Source organism: Peromyscus leucopus, chromosome 10 (genome assembly GCF_004664715.2).
Source record: "Peromyscus leucopus breed LL Stock chromosome 10, UCI_PerLeu_2.1, whole genome shotgun sequence".
NCBI classification, from domain to species: Eukaryota; Metazoa; Chordata; class Mammalia; order Rodentia; family Cricetidae; genus Peromyscus; species Peromyscus leucopus.
In genome coordinates, this window is record NC_051071.1 from 88,412,772 (window position 1) to 88,432,644 (window position 19,873).

General features: G+C 43.9%; 1 protein-coding gene across 1 annotated transcript in view; it reads right to left on the minus strand.

Annotated features, from left to right (window-relative positions):
* Positions 1 to 2,466: 2,466 nt before the first annotated feature.
* Hsd17b11 (hydroxysteroid 17-beta dehydrogenase 11) overlaps positions 2,467 to 19,873 on the minus strand; it is a 43,571-nt gene continuing 26,164 nt past the window's right edge. The window contains exons 5-7 of the mRNA XM_028867310.2: positions 17,795 to 17,932; positions 6,140 to 6,256; positions 2,467 to 3,411 (exon numbers count right to left, since the gene is read on the minus strand). Coding sequence (XP_028723143.1) covers positions 3,327 to 3,411; positions 6,140 to 6,256; positions 17,795 to 17,932 — 340 coding nt within the window. The 3' untranslated portion in view covers positions 2,467 to 3,326. The remainder of the gene's footprint in view (positions 3,412 to 6,139; positions 6,257 to 17,794; positions 17,933 to 19,873) is intronic.

Consider the following 19,873-nt stretch of genomic DNA (forward strand, 5'->3'; position numbering starts at 1 on the left):
GCCTCGGACTCTGAGTCAAGGGAGCCACTGCCTAATGTTGGTGACTTAGAACAAGCTTTTTAAGAAACGCAGAGAGAAAGACAAAGTCGGAAGTCCTTCCCCATCCTGTACACATTTACCACCCTGCAGACTGGAGCTTTAGACTCAGGCTTGCTCTTCTGGGTTCCTGTGACTCCTGCTCTGTCCACAGCCAGTTTGGGTCCCAATGGTCCCATTGCACAGGACTGCTGTGAGATCATGTGTAGTTTGACTTTCTTTTGGGACCACCAGCTCACAAATAATGACATGGAGACTTATTAATTATGAAAGCTTGGTCTTTAGCTTAGGATCATCCTCAATTAGCTCTTATAACTTATTTAACCCATATTTTTAATCTATGTTCTGCCACATGGCTTGGTTACCTCTCCTCTATACAGCATGTCCAACTTGCTCCAAGTCTGCTAGTGAAATTTCTGTGCCTAGATTCCTCCTTTCCCTTTCCTCTCTCTGCCCGGAAGTCCTGCCTATCCTCTCCTGCCTAGCTATTGGTCATTTAGCTCTTTATTAAGCCAATCAGAAGGTGCCTTGGCAGAGACATATCTTCACAGTGTACACAAATATCCCACAACAATCATGTGGCAATCTCTGCCTGGTGTGTGTCTTAACATTAAAGAAATGAGTTTCCACAACCTAGATGCCCCTCAACAGAAGAATGAATTAAGAAAATGTGGTACATATACACAATGGAGTACTTACTACTCAGCAGTAAAAAACAATGAAATCATGAAATTTGTAGGCAAATGGATGGAACTAGAAAAATATCCTGAGTGAGGTAACCCAGACAGAGAAGGACATACATGGTATGTACTCACTCATAAGTGGATACTAGATGTAAAGCAAAGGATAACCAGACTGCAAACCACAGCTCCAGAGAAGCTAGCTAACAAGGAGGACCCAAAGAGGGATGCATGGATTGCCCTGGGAAAGGGAAATAAATGAGATCTCTATGGGTAAACTGGGGGGGGGGGGCAATGGAGAGTAGGGCATGGGGGATGAGAACATAAGTGAACAGGATGGTCGAGCTGGAACAGGGACAGAATAGGAGAGCAAGGAAAGAGATACCGTGATAGAGGGAGACATCATGGGGATGGGGAGAAACTGGGTGCTAAGGAAGTTCCCAGAAATCCACAAGGATGACCCCAGCTTAGATTACTAGCAATAGCGGAGAGGGTGCCTGAATTGGCTTACCCCAGTAATCAGATCAGTGAATACCCTAACTGTCATCATAGAGCCTTCATCCAGTAACTGATGGAAACAGATGCAGAGATCCACAGCCAAACACCAGGCTGAGCTCCAGAAGTCCAGTCGAAGAGAGGGAAGAGGGATTCTATGAGCAAGGGGCATCAAGATCATGATGGGGAAACCTACAGAGACAACCAAACCAAACTAGTGGGAACTCATGAACTTTAGACCAACACCTGAGGAGCCTCCACAGGACTGTACTAGGCCCTCTGCATAAGCCAGACAGTTGTGTAGCTTGATCTGCTTAAGCCCCCCCCCCACACCCTCCCCCTCGAAGTAGGATCGGGATCCATCCCTGGTGCATGAACAGGCTTTTTGGAACCCAGTGCCTATGGTGGAACACCTTACACAGCCTTGATGCAGGGGGAGGGGCTTGGACCTGCCTCTCCTAAATGTACCAGGCTCTGCTGACTCCCCGTGGGAGGCCTTGCCTTGGATGAGGTGGGAATGGGGGCTGGGTTTGGGGAGGGGAGGCTGGAGGAGGAGGGAAAAAGGGGATCTGTGATTGGTATGTAAGTGAATAAAAACATTTTTTCTTAATTAAAAAAAAAAAAAAAGAAAAATCTACCAAAAGAAATGAGTTTCTATTTTGCCAGCTTCATAGGTAAAGAAGCAGGGCACATGTTGGTCACTGCTAAAATTCATCTTTGCGTTAATTTCTGATGAACGTTTTTGGAAGCTAAAAGATGTTTAGTGGGAAAAGGGAGATATTGTCGGTATCCTGAAATCCACAGTGAGTTCTCTCACTAAAGATTCTGAAGGCTTCCACCATGGCCGCTCCACTGGCAGCTAAGGTCACTAAGCCTATGGTACATGGTTGTTAGCCCAATGAATGAAGCCATTTCTAAGGGAGGTGGGGGCGACCATACCGTGTCAGGTGCTTCCCCTTCAAGTGTCTTTCTTCTTAAAACGGGGTCTCAGGTATCCTAACTCCAACTCACAACATAGCCGAGTGTGACCTTGAACCTCCTCCTGCCTCTGGCTCTAGAACCCCGGGATAAGTGTGTGTGTGCTACCAGGCCAGATGTGCAGAGTGCTAGGGATGGAATCCAGTGGTTTGTGCACGTCACGTTTGTACTCCACCAATAGAGCCACATGCCCAGCCCCACCCGAGGCCTGGTCATACAGTTCCACCTCACCGAACTTCACGTTCAAGAAATTTCTGGAGACAAAAAGCAAAACAAAACCAAGAGAGAGAGACTTTATTGCATCATCGATTTTCCTTTAAAGTTCAAGTCATGTTCTATGTGTAGCAGATGGAGACACTGAGAACTGAAATCTGGTCCATTTATTATTAGCATTTGTAAGTGTATTCCCCTGTACTTCAGCCTGAAATCCTGCAGATGCTTTTATCCCTGCCACAGCATCTACCCCCAGATTCCTTGGGCTGGTATTTCAGGAAATGGTATTTGATAAATGGGATGGAATGTTCCAGAGCACTTGAAACCATTGTGAAATGACACTGGACACAGTCCTTCATTCAATAGAGATAAAGGTTTCTAATTGTATATGGAATAGAAGAGGAAATGTGAGTTATATAAACTGAGAGCGCAATTACAAATATTGTAAATAAAAATTGATAGTACAAGCTCTGAAAACTTGGTGATGAGCTACAAAATCTGGGAAAAGTATTATCATGAAATAGATTGTGTGCCCCCCCCACCCCTTTTCAGTAAGAGCAACTTGTTTTTGTTGTTGTTTGTTTTTTGAGACAGCGTTTCTCTGTGTAGTTTTGGTGCTTGTCCAGGATCTCGCTCTGTAGCCCAGGCTGGCCGTGAACTCACAGAGATCCGCCTGGCTCTGCCTCCTGAGTGCTGGGATTAAAGGCGTGTGCCACCACCACCTGGCAAGAGCAACTCTTAAGGCCACTTGGCTCTAGGATGTGAAACTGGCTTTCATGAGCATGGTCACACTTCAAGAGGAGACGGTGAAGAAGCAAGATATTGAGAAAAACAAAAGTTAAAAACATTAAAATCTTGATTAATATGGGAAGAAATCAACTTGCGCCCGGTAAATCAGCTTTCAAGAAAACCAGGCAGTCTTCATCATTTATCTTTGTATCCAATAACTGCATCAAACTTAATATTGATCCTGTGTTTTAAAACTGCCAGGAATCGCTCAGGAAGGATCCTAGAAGAGATGTGTAAACACAATTAGGGATGTGATACTAAGTACATTTGTAAAACATGGTCATTTAAAATACTTAATATTTAATTTATGATGTAGCATATCAGATTCATTATAGACATGATGAAGAACCTTAATTGGACTTAGGTTTTCCATTTCAATTCACTTCCTTCTTAAATGAGAAACAAGGTTTTACTTTCTCTAGGGCAGGAATGGCCTGAATGTCTTTTGAAATTTACACATATATGTATTTATTTACTTTTGAAATCAACATATTCTTCCCTTTTTTTAAAAAAAAAAAAAGATCTCAGAGAGGAGGTATACAAAGCTGAATCATTGAGACGCTAAAGGGTTAAAAAGAACCCTGAAGCTGGAAAGTAAGTAAAACCCAGAGCTAAAATGATGCTTTCTAATTGAAAACATCACTGAAATGTTGCACTAAAGCCTCGAGAAGTGAGCAGCTAAATGAATATGCAGGCAGTGCCCTGGACTTTGAGCATAATGTTGAGCAACTTTAATTGACTGTTGAGTTTAAATTTCCCATGAGTACATGGAAAAATTTATGCCTAATTGTTCTTGTGAACAATCTCTATGTTAGCGTTCAAGGTTACAAATAGTACAGACATGCAGCTCATCTCATTCTTTTTTCTCCCCAGAGTGCGCACTAAAGAATATTTGGAAGCTTGTCACACGGTCCAGTGGGTCTGAGAGAAAGTAACTGGAATATATAAGTCAGTGTAACGACATACAGTGATCGGCTGGACAGCATGCAGTGTTTGGAAACCGCACACCCTATAACTGTTAACAGCCCTAAGAGTAGTGGACAGTGGCTCACAGTGAACTTCAGATTGTTTCAATAAAAAGATTTCTTTTTTATTTTATGTGGGTGAGTGCTTTTTCTGTGTGTTTGTAAGTGCGCAGTATGTATGCCTGGTGTCCTCTCAGGCCAGAAGAGGGCACCAAATCCCTTGGAATTGGAGTTATGGGCGGTTGGGAGTCACCATGCTGGGAACTGAACCCTGGTCCCCCTGGAAGGGCAGCAAGTGCTCTGAACTGCTGAACCATTTCTTTAGCCCCTCCCATGAGCTTTTCACCTCAGCGCGAGGGCATGTTCATCTGGGTTTGAATAGAAGGGGATGGAATGCTTGTCATACTTAGATATCTTAAGTTTTTTTTTGTTTGTTTTTTTTAAATCTTTAGTCCAGTAATCCTTAAAATACTATTTTTTTGGACCAGCTGCTCGTAGCAGTCCAGATTCAAATACCCTGTATTAAAATATCTAGAAGGTGGTGGGATCTACTTGTTAAACAGATTTCTCAAGCAACCCCACGCAGCTGTAGAAGCCCCTATCAGAGGGTAAGGGCGGTTGTTCCTCCCAGCTCTCCTGAGGCTCACTGTTACAGCCTCAAAGGCCACACAGATATCTCAGGTAGGGAAGGAGGGTGTGTGTTTTACAGGCAATCTTAGTACCCCTACTTTCTAAATTCTGCTGTGCCTCAGGGTCACGGGAAGAGCTGGAGGAGCGGGTCTCAGACATCAGCACTTTCCTTAGCCTCTCTGCGCGACTCCAGTGTGCAAAGAATGCGGCTGACACTTTACCATGCATCTTCTGGGGAGTCGCAGGGAATGCAAATTCTCACTTCGTGCTCCTAACAAACTCTCAGGGAAATAAATGCTCATAATCCAAGGACCACACTGCAAGCAAGGCTAAGATCTCTAAAATTATAGATTATTTAGTGGCTCCTATGCTTCAAAATGGCTTTTCTATAGCATGAAAACACCCATGAGATCTGTGAATGAGTATCTAAAATGCAACTTTGTTACCAACTGAACAGAAACTATGACAAATAAGTGAACTGCTTCATTCAAAACTTTTCAAGGCCTCTTGCTAGTATTTCTTCCTGCATTACAGATGCTGAGTTTTTTTTTTAATTTAATTTGGTCTTTTCTAAACTATCTTTTGTCTATGGATCTATATGTCACTAAAGGTCTATATATCACAAATCAAAAGGGCATTCGAGATTGCTGGAAGATAAGCTTTGTGGAGAGAGGACGACCATCCGTTTAGCTGATGCAGGTTACAGCAGACAGAGCAGAACTGCTTCTTGAACAAGAATCAGGAGTGAGACATCCTGGACTCCACAGATGGGTCCCCAAATGGGAAGCGTCTTCATTTGGAATCGTCTCCATTTGGAAGCCGGAAACAATGAGAGCTGTGACTTCCGGGTGGGTACAGTGATGGCTTTCTCACACCACCGTCTTTATGCTGTCCATTACAGAATTTAAAACCCAAACCAGTTGTCATTGGTAATGTGAGATTGTGTCTCTCAGATTTCCTTGAAATTACAAATTGGGCTAGAACCAAGTATTGATGATAATAAGCATTTTGCTTTACAAATGACAATAAGATTTTTTAAAAAATCTAACCTTGATCTCCCTTCATCCTACTTAATTACTGGACAGTAAACATGCTTTAAACACCCTTGCTCATCGATAAGAGACATAAACTTCTTAAAAAGAACTCTAACAAACCTTAAAAACACATGAAAATGTTTTAGTGACCATTCCAGTCTTCCCTCAATGATTAGTACCCTCAGCTTTAAAAACCCAGAATCTCTTCACCTGTTATGAGCTCGTCAGCTTACTCCACATAACTGCATTTTATCAACTGACTTTAAATCTAGTAGGAGCATGTTGACTTCCATTGCCGACAAACCCAACTGTCACTCACCTTTCCAACACCATCAAAAACGCTATAGCACCTGGAACAAATATCATTTTCTTCTCAGTGAGGATCCCGTACATGAGATGTTCTACCACCTCTTCAGGTTCCAGGGTGGGCCCTAAACTAAAACAGAGGCAGGCTTCAGAAAAAAAGACATCTTACTGAAGCTGAAGGTGGTGAACAAGTGGAATTCTACATCACGGGAAAGGTCATTCTGGAACCCAGAGTTCATAAACACCTGTGCAAATGCCATAGCACATGGGAGGGCTACACTGTGGCCTGGCACCCACCATAGGAAGTCCACACTGTGGCCTGGCACCCACCATAGGAAGTCCACACTGTGGCCTGGCACCCACCATAGGAAGTCCACACTGTGGCCTGGCACCCACCATAGGAAGTCCACACTGTGGCCTGGCGCCCACCATAGGAAGTCCACACTGTGGCCTGTAGGTGAATCTTAAAAGGTCTTATTAGTAAAAAACAAACCCGGGAGCCAGGTATTGGGGTGAACGCTGAAAGATCAGAGAGACAGAACAAGCCTCAGCTAGCCTCACCTTGCCAACTTCTCAGCTGATCCTGTTTCCTCAGGCTGGAAGCCTCTGGGTCCTCATCCAGAATGAATCTCAGCTGAACTGCTGTTCAAAAGCCTAAAAGCTTAACCAGCTCTAGTTTCTGGTTCTCACACCTTATATACCTTTCTGCTTTCTGCCATTACTTCCTGGGATAAAAGGCGTGAGTCACCATGCCTGGCTGTTTCCAGTGTGGCTTTGAACTCACAGAGATCCAGAAGGATTTCTGCCTCTGGAATGCTAGGATTAAAGGTGTGTGCTACCACTGCCTAACCTCAATGTTTAATATTATGGCTGTTCTGTTCTCTGACCCCCAGATAAGTTTATTGGGGTACACAATTTATCAACCACAGTGGCCTGGTACCCACCCTCAGGAAGTCCACAGTGTGGCCTGGTACCCACCCTCAGGAAGTCCACACTGTGGCCTGGCACCCACCCTCAGGAAGTCCACACTGTGGCCTGGTGCCCACCATCAGGAAGTGCTGCCATGATGGACTGCATGTTGTTTGATGTACCTGCACTGCCCAAGGTCAGACAGCTTCTGAATGAAGTGCAGTAACTGTCAAGTGTTGTGGTTTTAAAAGGCCAAAAGAAATGATTTCAGAAAAAAGCTCAATTTCTTCCAATATCTCCGTGTTGATAGGAAATTCAGTCATATTAAATAAGTGCTCACCATGGCTTTTTTAGAAGCTATAAATCAAGCTGGGTGTGGTGGCACACACCTTTGATTCCAGCACTCAGGAGGCAGAGGCAGGTAGATCTCTGAGTTCGAGGCCAGCCTGGTCTACAGAGTGAGTTCCAGGAAAGGCACAAAACTACACAGAGAAACCCTGTCTCGAAAAACCAAAACCAAACAAAATCAACTGTACATCAATACTATGAGCCAATCTGTTGGGATGGGAAAGAGGGCATGTTGGACAAACAGGAAGACTGAGGAGGATTTCCAGGCCAAAGAATTGGGTTTGATCGATTTATCACTTAAGTAGCCGAGTAACTGGGTGGGGAAAACAAATTCAATTGCTTACAACAAAAACTCAGGTTTTAATGTTTGTTGCTCCTTAATTTAAAAAAATGGGCTCAAGGCAGCAGTGTGGTGGCCAGTTTCAACACGTGACTCCAGAGGACAGATTTCCCAGTTTTGCGGGACTTGCTGATTTCCATGGCATTAACGCTCCCTCCCACGGCAGGTCTCAGCTACTCATGGGGCATCATCACTAGGTGAGCACAAGCCAGCAGCACTCCCTGGGATGTGATGGTGAAATGGACGGACGCAGCCAGAGTTTTGTGCAGCTCTACTACACAAGTACCACCTTGTTACGCAACATCTTCTACTTATGAGCTAGCTGAAGTAAAATAAAATCCTCTCTCTCTCTCTCTCTCTCTCTCTCTCTCTCTCTCTCTCTCTCTCTCTCTCACGCATCACGCACACACACAACTTGAAAATATTTAGAGAAAAAATAGAGCTATACACAAGAAGAGCAAATGTTTTAAAAGTTGGCTATGAAAAAAGATTATCAATTACACTGTGTCTAATAGTTTAGATTATGCTGCATCGTTTACAATACTAAATGAACAGAAAGAGATAAATTATTTCAAAGAGTCTTTTAATTAAAAACAGTTTGTTCTTGAAACAACAGGGTCTCTGTGGGGGTCGCTGTGACCACCAGGGCCAGCAGAGTGTAGGGAATCCAGTTCAATATGACTCAGTAGCTAGTGTTGGTTCAAACTTCTAGAGTCTGACCCCAAGTAGTTTATTGTAAGCATATTTAAGCCCAGCATGATTTAGAGAGAAGTTTCTGGTAGAATGCAGTCTCCTGTGCACAAGGAGGCATAATCACATCAAAGCTCAATTTAAAGTACTTGTCACTTCCTCCGAGAAGATGCATTCTGGAGATAGAGTACCTGAATTTGCTTATGGGGCTAGGGGAGGATCTGGCATGGTCTCAGTCATACAGAGAGGCCGAATAGGTCACTTGGGCTATTAGTCACCTCTGGTCCTGGCTGTGGGAGCTTGAGGGAACCCCTGGTCATACAAATAACGCAGATCAGCAGACTATTAGCCACCTCCATTCCCAGCCCTTTGGCTTGAAAAACGTGTTATAAAGTCTTTTCTTTGAAACGACAGTTCTACGGACGGATATAACATTCCTGGTTCCCCTAGTGCTGTCTCTAGGCCCAAGGACCCTTGCTCCCAATAGATCTCAAACCACATGAAGCTAAAAGTGTCAGAATTGAGAGGAGAAAATAGAGTTTGGAAATCATAGTTGGAGATTTTATTCCCCACTTTCAACAGTGTATGAAACAATGAGACAGGACTAGACGTCAGCTAGGCTGACCCAATGTGGATAGTCTCCCTCCACAACAGCAGACTACATGCTTTTCAAGAGCATACAGAAACATTTTCTTTAGGGCAGGCCATGCACTAGACCACAAGAAGTAAGTGTAGGTAAGTGTAAGAAGATTGAAATTGGACAAAATATGTTCTGACTATAATGGATAAAACCTACAATGGATTGAAATGAGAAATCAGCAACATAAAGGGAACTGGGAAGTTCGCAATCACAGGGAAGGAAGCAGCACACACGTGTATATCCAGTGGACTGGAGAAGAAGCTGCAGAAAACCAGATGCTTTGAGATGAAAAGAAGGCACACCCACAGCAAAATGTACGAGACACAGTGCTCAGAGGGGAGCCCGAGGCTGGGAACCGACATTAAACAAGAAGAAAGGTATCAAATCAATTGATGTGAAAGTCCATATTGAGAAGCCATCCAGACTTCCAAGGGAAGGAAGCTACCCAGCTATGATGCCTACGAACCAGCACAGCAAGGTAACCCTAGGGTGCAGTAGCGGTCAGTGCTCTACTTGGACTTAAGTCTCACTCAACAAGAGGGAAATCACACTGGTCCTGGAAACCTGGCCAACTCCCCAGGGCTGGTGAAGTCCCGGATCTTAGAGGAGACCCCACAACCACCTCTCTACTAAACCAGCACAGGCCCCCTAACGACCTTCTAAATATTTATCCCTTTGAAGTCCTTACCCCATCAAGGAAACTTCTCTTTGTAACAGATGGAGACCACTGCAGAATTCACAACCCATCAAAAGGCAGAGTGGAAGAGCCCAGTCCAACAGATACATCGATGTGGTGGTATTGTGTTCCCCGAAATACAGTGTACCCTAATAAATTTATCTGGGGTCAGAGACAGAACAGCCTCAATATTAAACATAGAGGTTAGGCAGTGGTAGCACACGCCTTTAATCCTAGCATTCCAGAGGCAGAAATCCAGGAGTTCAAGGATTCAGCCAAGCATGGTGGTGACTCGCCTTTAATCCCAGAAAGCGAGCCTTTAATCCCAGGGAATGATGGTAGAAAGCAGAAAGATATATAGGGCGTGAGAACCAGAAACTAGAGGCTTTTGGCCTGGTTGAGCTTTCAGGCTTCCAGCAGCAGTTCAGCTGAGACCCATTTTGGATAAGGACTCAGAGGCCTCCAGTCTGAGGAAACAAGACCTGCTGAGGATCCAGCGAGGTGGGGTAGCTGTGGCTTGTTCTGACTCTCTGATCTTCCAGTATTCACCCCAATAACTGGCCTCAGGTTTGATTTTAATAATAAAACTCTTTAAGATTCCTGCTACACATCGACAACACAACCCCTGAACCTGAGGCTTGGGATCATAGCAAAAGAAGGGCGGGAAGACCGTCAGAGCCAGAGGAGTAGACTGTGTCCCCTAGGAATGTCAGAAGCTACACCCATCAAATCTCACGAACGGGACCGCTTAAACAGGAGCTGAACAAGGACAACGGCAGACATGCTAACATGAAAGGGAGAAGGCTCACCGGGCTTCAACCTTAGGCAAAGAACTACAGGTGACTAAGGAACACTGAGAGCAGGAGAGAGAGTCGTCCCCAGGGAAGGGCACACCAACCGGTTATCCAGTACCAAATGGTCAGCCCTGAAAACATACACATACAGGAAACGTTATATGGACTGAGCAGGTTGTATTTATACATTAAAAAAACACACACACACACATACACACACCACCAACAACAACAACAACTTCAATTAAAGAAAAAGAGGCCACAAATTTGAGGAGGGGTGAGTGGTACATGGGAGGGTTTGAAAGGAGGGAAGGAAAGGGAGGAAATGATGCAATTATAATATAAATAAATAAGAAAAACATTTAAAAAGTAAGCTACAAGTCAAAAGTAAACCAAACACAAAGCAAGGCAAATTGAGAAACAGAAAAGATTTAATTATAGGTATGTGGAGCAGAGGCCAGCAGAGAGAATCCATAAAATCAAAACTGATTCTCTGAAAAGAATCACAAAATTAACCATGTTTTAAGCTAGAATAACTAAGGAAAATAGAAGACACAGAATATAAAAGCGGGAGTGAAAGCAGGGCCATCTCTAGGACCTCTCAGAAATAAAGATTCTGAGAGCACCATGAACAATGGTGTGCCAGTTAGAGTCCACGTGAAATGCACCGACCCAAGAAATAGCAACCACGGAGACTGGCCCGAGAAGAAACTGAGAAATGGAGCAGGACTTTAAAAAGAAATTCAATCAGTACCCAAGACTGCTTATGGAAGACATGGTCTGACTATGTAGCTCAGGGAGAACCGACAGAAATCGTTGGGTCTTGGTATTTAAGCCCAAGATGGTCTGTAGCCTGAGATACCCAGCTTAGGAAGCACCAAGATTAGAGGTGTGAGGTGCTACACCTGCTTTACAGGCTGCTGCCTTGATACGCTGCCTTGCTATGTGCCCCAAAGTGTGAGGTCAACCAATCACAGGCAGGAACCTCCAAAACTGTGACCCAAAATACATGCTTTCTCTGTGTAAATTGATTATCTCGGGTACTTTGTCTGTCAGAGTGACAGCAAACTGACCCATCTCACAGAGAGTTAGAGCAAGACCAGCTGGTGGAGTGGTTCACGCCTGTAATCCCAGCAAGTGGAAGGCTCGCTGCACAGTGCGTTTGAATCCAGCTTTGGCTGTGTGAGATGAGACAGAGACAGAGAGATTATGGATATATCAAACTGTGGCCAGAGGATGAAACCTGGCCATCCAGGATTAGAGCAGAGTATAAAGGCAAGTATAAAGTATACAGTACAGCTTCTGGCATTCAGCAGGTGACTATTTTGAAATAATGCTATTGTTATCTGTCTTAGGGCTTCTATTGCTGTGATGAAAGACCAGGACCAAAAGCAAGTTGGGGAGGAAAGGGCTTATTTGGCCGGCACTTCAGCATTGCTGTTCATTATTGAAGGAAGTCAGGACAGGAATTCAAACAAACAGGGCAGGAACCTGGAGGCAGAAGCTGATGTAGAGGCCATGGAGGGATGCCTCCTCTGGCTTGCTCAGCCTGCTTTCTTATAGAACCCAGGATCACCAGCCCAGGGTTGACCACCCAGCCTCGCCTGGGCCCTCCCCCATTGATCGCTAATTGAGAAAATGCCCTAGCTGGGCCTCATGGAGGTGTTTCCTCAACTGTGTCTCCTTCCTCTCTGTGATTTGTATCAAGTTGACACACATAACCAGCCAGTACACTATCCCAGTTTATTTAATAAAAATAATTCTTAGTTCTCAAGAACTTAATTGGAATGCATGATAATATTTAATTCCCATAAATTTAGACTACAGTGACCTCTAGCTGTCATGGAAAGCCCGGTTCTTTGCAGTGTGTGACATATATGAACACAGAAGCGATAAACTACACCTGAATGCCCTTTAGAGTGGATTTAAATACCAACATTAACATGAGACGCATCATTTCAAATTCAGCCACTCAGAAGCTGTTCCAGTTTCTTCAGTGAGAAATCTGGCTCTGTGTAACCAGATCTGAGGTTCCATTCTGCTGCTCATGGGTGAGTTGCTAGATTATCTGTAAGCCTCAGTCGACTCATCTACCTGATAACAAGACAGCATCTGCCCCAGCCCTCAAGGTGTAAGAAAAAGACAGTGTTAAGTGTTCGGCTGATGTACACGCTGCCGTTCACGTTTTTAAAATGTCCTGTAATTATTTCTTGTATGGATACAGTTTTGCCAGAAGAGGGCACTCTTGCTTCGTCCAGCCCAGCCCAGGGCGAGGTTAAACCAGTCACAGCTGTAAAATGTAGCATCTGATTTTAATAACTGAAAGACAGCCGGGGTTTTTAAGAACACAGATGCCAATGTCAGTTTAGCATCTAAATCCTGAGTAAGAGAGGAAAGTAGCAAGTGTTATTTCGGCATGCCTGCTCTTGGATTTAACGAACAAGACTCCTTTCTCAACTGCTCCACACCCCCAACTGATCATCTATCCCTTTTCTTCCTTCAGGGTCAAATTAGGGTTTTATAGTTAATTCAGATGGAGTTAAGAACTGGCTTTTTGAACTAGACAGTCTTGATTGGGGCTTTTTGTTTGTTTCTGGGTTTTTGTTTTGTTTTGTTTGTTTGTTTTTTGCTTGTTTTTGTCTTTTGTTGTTTTGTCTTGTGCTCAGGCAGGGCTTCCCATGTTGCTGAGGCTGGCAGAGATTTCACCTCCAGAGTGTTGGGACTACAGGAGCCTACTAGAAGACCCCCAGGTTCATTCTTGCTTTTGTTTCCTAACAAAATTGTGTCTTAACATAGATTATTTTGGGGGCGAGACTCATGACATTGAAAAGCTTCTGCACAGAAAAAGGTAATCACAAGTGAAGACAGACAAACTACAGACTGGGACAGAATCTTAGCTTGCTGAACATCTGACAGAAGATTAATATCTAGATTGTACAAAGAACTAAAAACCTAAATATCAAGACACCCAATCCAGGCAAAGAAGTAAATGGAACAGATAGTCCTCAAAAGACAAAGTACAAACAGTCAATAAACACGGAAAAGACGCTCAGCTTCAGCAGCCACCAGAGAAAGACTGAACACGGCACCCTGAGCTTCCACCCCCCCTAGTCAGCATGGCAGCGCTTCCAAAAGCAAACCAGAGCTCAGGTGAGGACGTGTCAGCTTTTCCAAAAGCAAACCAGAGCTCAGGTGAGGACGTGTCAGCGTTAAGAATACCAGGACAAGCTCTGCTTTTCCTCACACACACTGCTGGTGAGGAAGTGGACCGGAAGGGAGATCAGATCTACCATAAGGTCCAGCTGTACCATTCCCAGGATGACGGGAGGGACTCCACACCAGCCTGACACAGAGACACTTGCACACCAGTGTTCACTGTAGCTCTACTCACAGTAGTAGCTAAGTGATGGAGAGGACGTAGGTGTCCAACAACAGGGTAAAGAAAATGTGGTGTGCACACAGTGAAGTTTTCTCAGCCGTAAAGATGAAGTTACGTTGTTTACAGGAAAATGGATGAAGCTGGAGATAGTCTCATCAAGTGAATCCAGCCATGCTTTCGCTCACTTGTGATTCCTAGGATGTAAATAGGTACATACAGTTGTGTATGTACACACGATGTGAATGTGCAAGCAGGGGCTGGAGAGACGCTCAGCTCAGCCAGTAAAGAACTTGCTGTGCGGCATGAGGATGTGAGTTCCATCCCCAGCACCCAGTAAAAATTCAAAAAGCATCTGGGGTGGTGCAGGGGGTGTAAAGTGTTTGTTAAAAATTTGAATTGTAACAATAAATATAATTTCTTATGCATCTTTGAAGTTAACATCCTGTAAAATGTATCTGTATGTGTTACTGACATTATAAATTCACTAAATGTGCATCAGCCTATGGTTTTAGGAAACCTGATTGATCTGACTAAATGCTATTTTTATCAACCATTTTCCTGCAAAATATATACTTTAAGATTCTTAGCATCACACTTAATGACCACAAGACAGGAGGGCTCTTTGATTGTCAATCAAAACAAGGTTTCAGCACTAACTTCTAACCACACTGTAACTCACCATGATGAATTTTACATACCTTTCCCCCCCCCCCCTTTTTTCTCAAGACAGGGTTTCTCTGTGTAGCCCTGGCTGTCCTGGAACTCACTCTGTAGCCCAGGCTGGCCTCAAACTCACTGAGATCCACCTGCCTCTGCCTCCCTGGCACTGGGATTAAAGGCCTGTGCCACCACCGCCTGGTGAATTTTACATTTCTAGCCCCAATCCTAATTGCTGCTGAACCATCTGACAATCTGTTATTAGTATAAATTGCATCACTGTATATCGATCTTCATAAGTTGTGACTAGTTCGGTATCACTTGCATATTGCTTTGTAAAACAAATCCACTTAGTGGTTTCAAAGTAATTAATTAAAAAAACAAAACAGATGCTCCCGGGTTAAAAAGAAAAAAGAAAGAAAATGTCCTTATTTAACATAACCCCAAGGACAATGAATATGCCCGATGGAAAAACTACAGAGAAAACGATTTTTATACTACAGATAGACTTAGGAGGGTTCACGGCTCAGTCATGATCTTTCTGCTTTACGGTGGCTGTACTCTCTGTGACATCGTATTTCAAAGGTTAACTTCAGCATTTTTCTGTCTGGGCAGCTGCAGCTTCCAGCGAGCACAGCAGACCCCGCCTCACTGTGTGGCTGTGGTGTTAGGTAGGGCGGGTAGGTCACATGCATTTCAGCTCACCAGGCTCTCAGTTGTGATGGCATCACAGGGGCATGATCCTGCTGTAGGCAGGAGCACGTGTGTGATGGGCCCTGGGGGACTTTTAAACAGCTCTGTATTTTGATCCAGTGTTGGCTTTCCATCCATCCCATAAATTTAAGATGGAATGTGCCATCTTCCTAAGTGAATTACCTACATATTCCTCATTAATCTCAGATACATTTCACAAAGATCAGCCAAATTAGAAGAAAGCAGAACAAAATGTGAGGGGGGAGGGTGCAGAATAAGCTGAAAATTTTTATGTTATCAATATAACCAAATAGAGAATCCAAATGCATAGCCAAGTACATACATGAATTTATGATATAAATTTAGACCAGTGAGGGAAATAATGAGTTATTAAACAATAGAACAGAATAACTCATTAACTATTTGGGAAAAGCAATTAGGCTGTGTTATAACCTTAGTTCTTTCTCAAGCCAAAGTAAACTGAGGTAAAGATTTAAATGTAAAAGTTACAGCCATAAGAGTCTACCGAAAGGACTGGAACATGGCGTTCCCCGGCAGAGCACCTGCCTGGCATGTGTGCAGAGCACTGGGCCCGGTCCTTAGCCCTGTCACCGCCATCTCCTCCCACCCAAGCTGCTAGAAAGTGCTATGGGTGGATGTAAGTGTGGCATGAGAGAGATCTTTCCAAACACCTCATGGAGCCTAAAGGCCATGGGGGTGGCTACCAATGTGACATGTAAAGGGATCTCAGAATCACGAAGGGCTGTTTGCTTGAAAACTCTGCAGCCCCCTAGAAAAGGGAGCAGATACCAGGAAACAGATGAGCCATGAAAGCAGTTATTAGTATAAAGATTGCTCATGTCTGGAGTTGGCAATGATTTAAAAAGTGAGCAGGAAGGAGGCTGATGAAGGAGTAAGATACCTGTCCTCACTGTGGGTAGACCGTCAACTAGTGCCTTGCTTCTGGAGGGGCACTGTGTAGGAATAATGACAATTTCTAAGTATTTGATTTGATATACTAATGACCCTTCATGGATCGACCTGAAGGAAATAATTACCCAAATTTGAAAATACCCATACACAAAGATACTCATTACAGTCTTGCTGTTTTAAAAATCTGAACAATTTAGTTAATTCTTAAAATCATCACCAGAAGACCCTATTATTCTGAAAACCAATATCATTTACGTTAAAGCTCTGAATTTTATGACTCTGAAAACAGGCTCCAAACAGCATGTGGTAGACTATACACTGCACACAGTCAACAGCGCTGACAATCCTCTGTGTGCACGGGTCAAGAAGATACGCTCAGGACGTGATGCTGCTTCCTTATGTGTATAAAGTTCATGAGTGTGACTTAAACTCTGTCAGGCACAGTATCTAACACCTTTCATCCCAGCCCTGGGGACACAGAGGCAGGTGGATGTGTTCAAGGCCAGCCAGGTCCACCTGGTGAGGTCTTACCTCAGTTAAAAAATAAAGTTTATACTTTCATTTAACACCTGTAAAGCTATCTAGAAAGATGTTATTCGATGATAAGAGAGGGTCTGACCAATGAAGGAAAGGGTATTATTTTGTTGTTGTTGTTGGTTTTTCGAGACAGGGTTTCTCTGTGTAGCTTTGGAGCCTGTCCTGGAACTCACTCTGTAGCCCAGGCTGGCCTCGAACTCCCAGAGATCCGCCTGGCTCTGCCTTCTAAGTGCTGGGATTAAAAGCGTGCACCACCACCGCCCAGCCAATGAAGGAAATTTGAAAGAGGATCTTTTCCATTAGTATTTCCTATAATGTTTGAATCTTAAAAATATGCAACTATGGGCCAGGTATGGTGGTATACATCTTTAATCCCAGCACTTGGGGTAGGGGTGGGGTAGGCGGTGAATATCTGTGAACTAAGCCCAGCCTGGTCTACATAGTAAGTTCCAGGTTAGTCAGAGCTACGTAATTAGACCTGCATTATGATCACTAAGACATTAAAGCTAATGCCGAAGAGATGAAAGATGAAAAAATGATGCCTAGCACTGATTCTCTAGGATTGTTTTCTTAACCAAACAAACAGTTGATCTGGAACTCATTTTGGAAGATAATTTCTAAACGCACCAAGAGAAGAACTTTTCACACCGTAGCACCAGAGTCACCTACGTGGCTTTTGACCAGGGATCCAGGCAGCATCCTCACCACTACCCCACCTCAACCCAACAACGTAAGTCATCTCTGGGGCTGGAGAGACCAGCGTTTGTCCCAATCACTCCGAACACACAAACGTCCATGTGAGTCTGGACACCGCTGATCCAGGGTGGCAGAAAGAAAAGATTAGGCCGTTCACCTGCGTCATTCAGATCTGCGTTACAGTCACGCTCTCCCCGCGCGTCCTTTGTTTCCGCACCTGTTTTCCCACAACCTACAAGATCTGAAAGCAAGGTGAACTGACAGCATCGGATGTCGGCTGTTTCAGGGATTAATCTGTTCAGGAGCCCCCTCCACCCCGCAGAATGAGATCCATAGCAACCGCCCACACGGTGCTCTGGCTCCGGTCCCAGCTTACTTGGTACTCGGGTTCTTGATGAAGCCCGTGTTGATGAAGTTAGGACAGAGACACGATGTTTTGACGCCGGTTCTTCCCAGGGCAGCCAGCTCGTCAGTCAAGGCTCTGTGGAAGCCAACAGCAGCAAACTTGCTGGAACTGAAAGAAGGCAGTTTACAAGTGGATTCAAGAACACTGTGGTCCTGCGGTTAGGCGAGCTCTTCTGACCAGACGCAGGGGCACCCCTCCTCATAGGCTTGGGGTAGATTTAGTGGCCCAGAGCAGCACAAGGTAAATTCTTAGGCACGGGAAAGCCTCGGGCACATGGCACACAGTAGTTCCTACGTGTCACATCCCTAATCGGCTGGATTTCGGTGCATTAAGTGAGCTGACAGGAGACTTGTGGACCGTTTGCTTTCACTATTGCTGTTTCCATAAGCTCCAGGTCACTGTAAGTCTGTTCATTATCTATTCTAAAACAGTCATGGGATTCAGTGGGAAGCTCTTCTGTACACACCCATTCTTCCTTTAAGTCACAGCTTAGCTTCCTCAGAGTCTCCCCCCCCACCCCCCCATTATACAACACTCTTAAGCTTTCTAGGACAGAATGTTTCAGATTTGTAATGAAACATTGACTGTTTATTTTTTTTTGTATATATAATTTTAAAAAAATTACCTGTTCCTGAAATTGTATGCATGCATGTGTGTGTATGTGTGCCATGTGTATACATTTGTGTAAAGGCAAGATTTTAACATTGATTTTTTTATTATTATTATTAATGCACTTCACCTTATTTTTTGAGACAGGGTCTCTCTCTGAACCTGAAGTTTGCCCATTGGCTACACTGGCTGATCAGCAAGCCCCCGAGATCCTCTCTCTGCCTGTCCAGGGCTGGGATGTGGGCGTAGGCTTGTGCTGCTGGGCTGGCTTGTCCAGGGAGGCAGGGGGATCTGAACTCCGTTCCTGAGTTTGTGTGGTCAGCCCAGCACTTGACTGGTGGAACCTCCCCCAAGCTCCTTTTCTCTTACACCTTTACTATCCTCTCTGTGACTATATTGGTGACAGATGAGTCACCAGGGCCTCGCCTAGGACTGGCTTCTTAATAGGTACTCAGTAAATATTTGTCAGATAAATGAATCATAGTGCAAAGCAATTCTTACAAAAACATCTTCGTTGGGAAATATTGCGAAACTACTCTAAATGGAATTTTATTTTTCCAGATAGCTTTAAAAGGAGCTTTATTGAAATATAAAGTATATAATACTTTAAATTTTATATTAAAGCATATAATACTTTATATTTTATATTAAAGTATATAGTTATATAACTCAATCATTTGTTGGTATCTTACATTACTAATTTAAAAACTGTCATAAGAGACATGTAACATAAAATCTGTCACCTCAAGTGTCTAGTTCAGTGATATTAATAACCATATGGTTTATGCTTTTAAATCTCTATGAATAAGAAATTAGACAAAGTCTCCATACATGCTTGTTAATTAAGTTGTACTTTGAAAAACAGAAAGCTGTAGGGAGTTTTCTTTTTCTTTTTTTTTTTTTTAAGCCTAGAAACACACTGCACTGTAAATGAAATACTGTTGGTTTCAGTGATGAGTTGGAAAGCCTTGGTACACTGAAAAACGTCACAAATAAAGGTGTTAACATCTAAGACTAGTTAATGTAGGGCAGGAGCTGCTCCCGTTAATCAGATGCTTTCTTTCATTTAAACTTCACAACTCCGTGACATAGGTGTTTGCAGAAGTCAAGGTTCGAGACGCAAAGGACAGTGATAGAACCAAACTGGGAACTGGAGCAAGAGCCGCCGGAGGGGCGGAGGGGCGGAGGGGCGGAGGGGCGGAGGGGCAGCTCGGCGGCCGGAGAGCACTTGCTGTTCTTACAGAGGCCTGGGGTTCAGTTCTCAGCACCCACATGGCTGCTCACAGTCGTCTGTAACTCCAGTTGCACGGGATCGAACACCCTCTCCTGGCCTCCCAGGCACCAGGCTCACATGTGGTGCACATACAAACAGGCAGGCAAAACAGTTACACACAAAAACTAAAATAAAAAAAAAAAAAATTAAAAAAAAAGTAATCAATA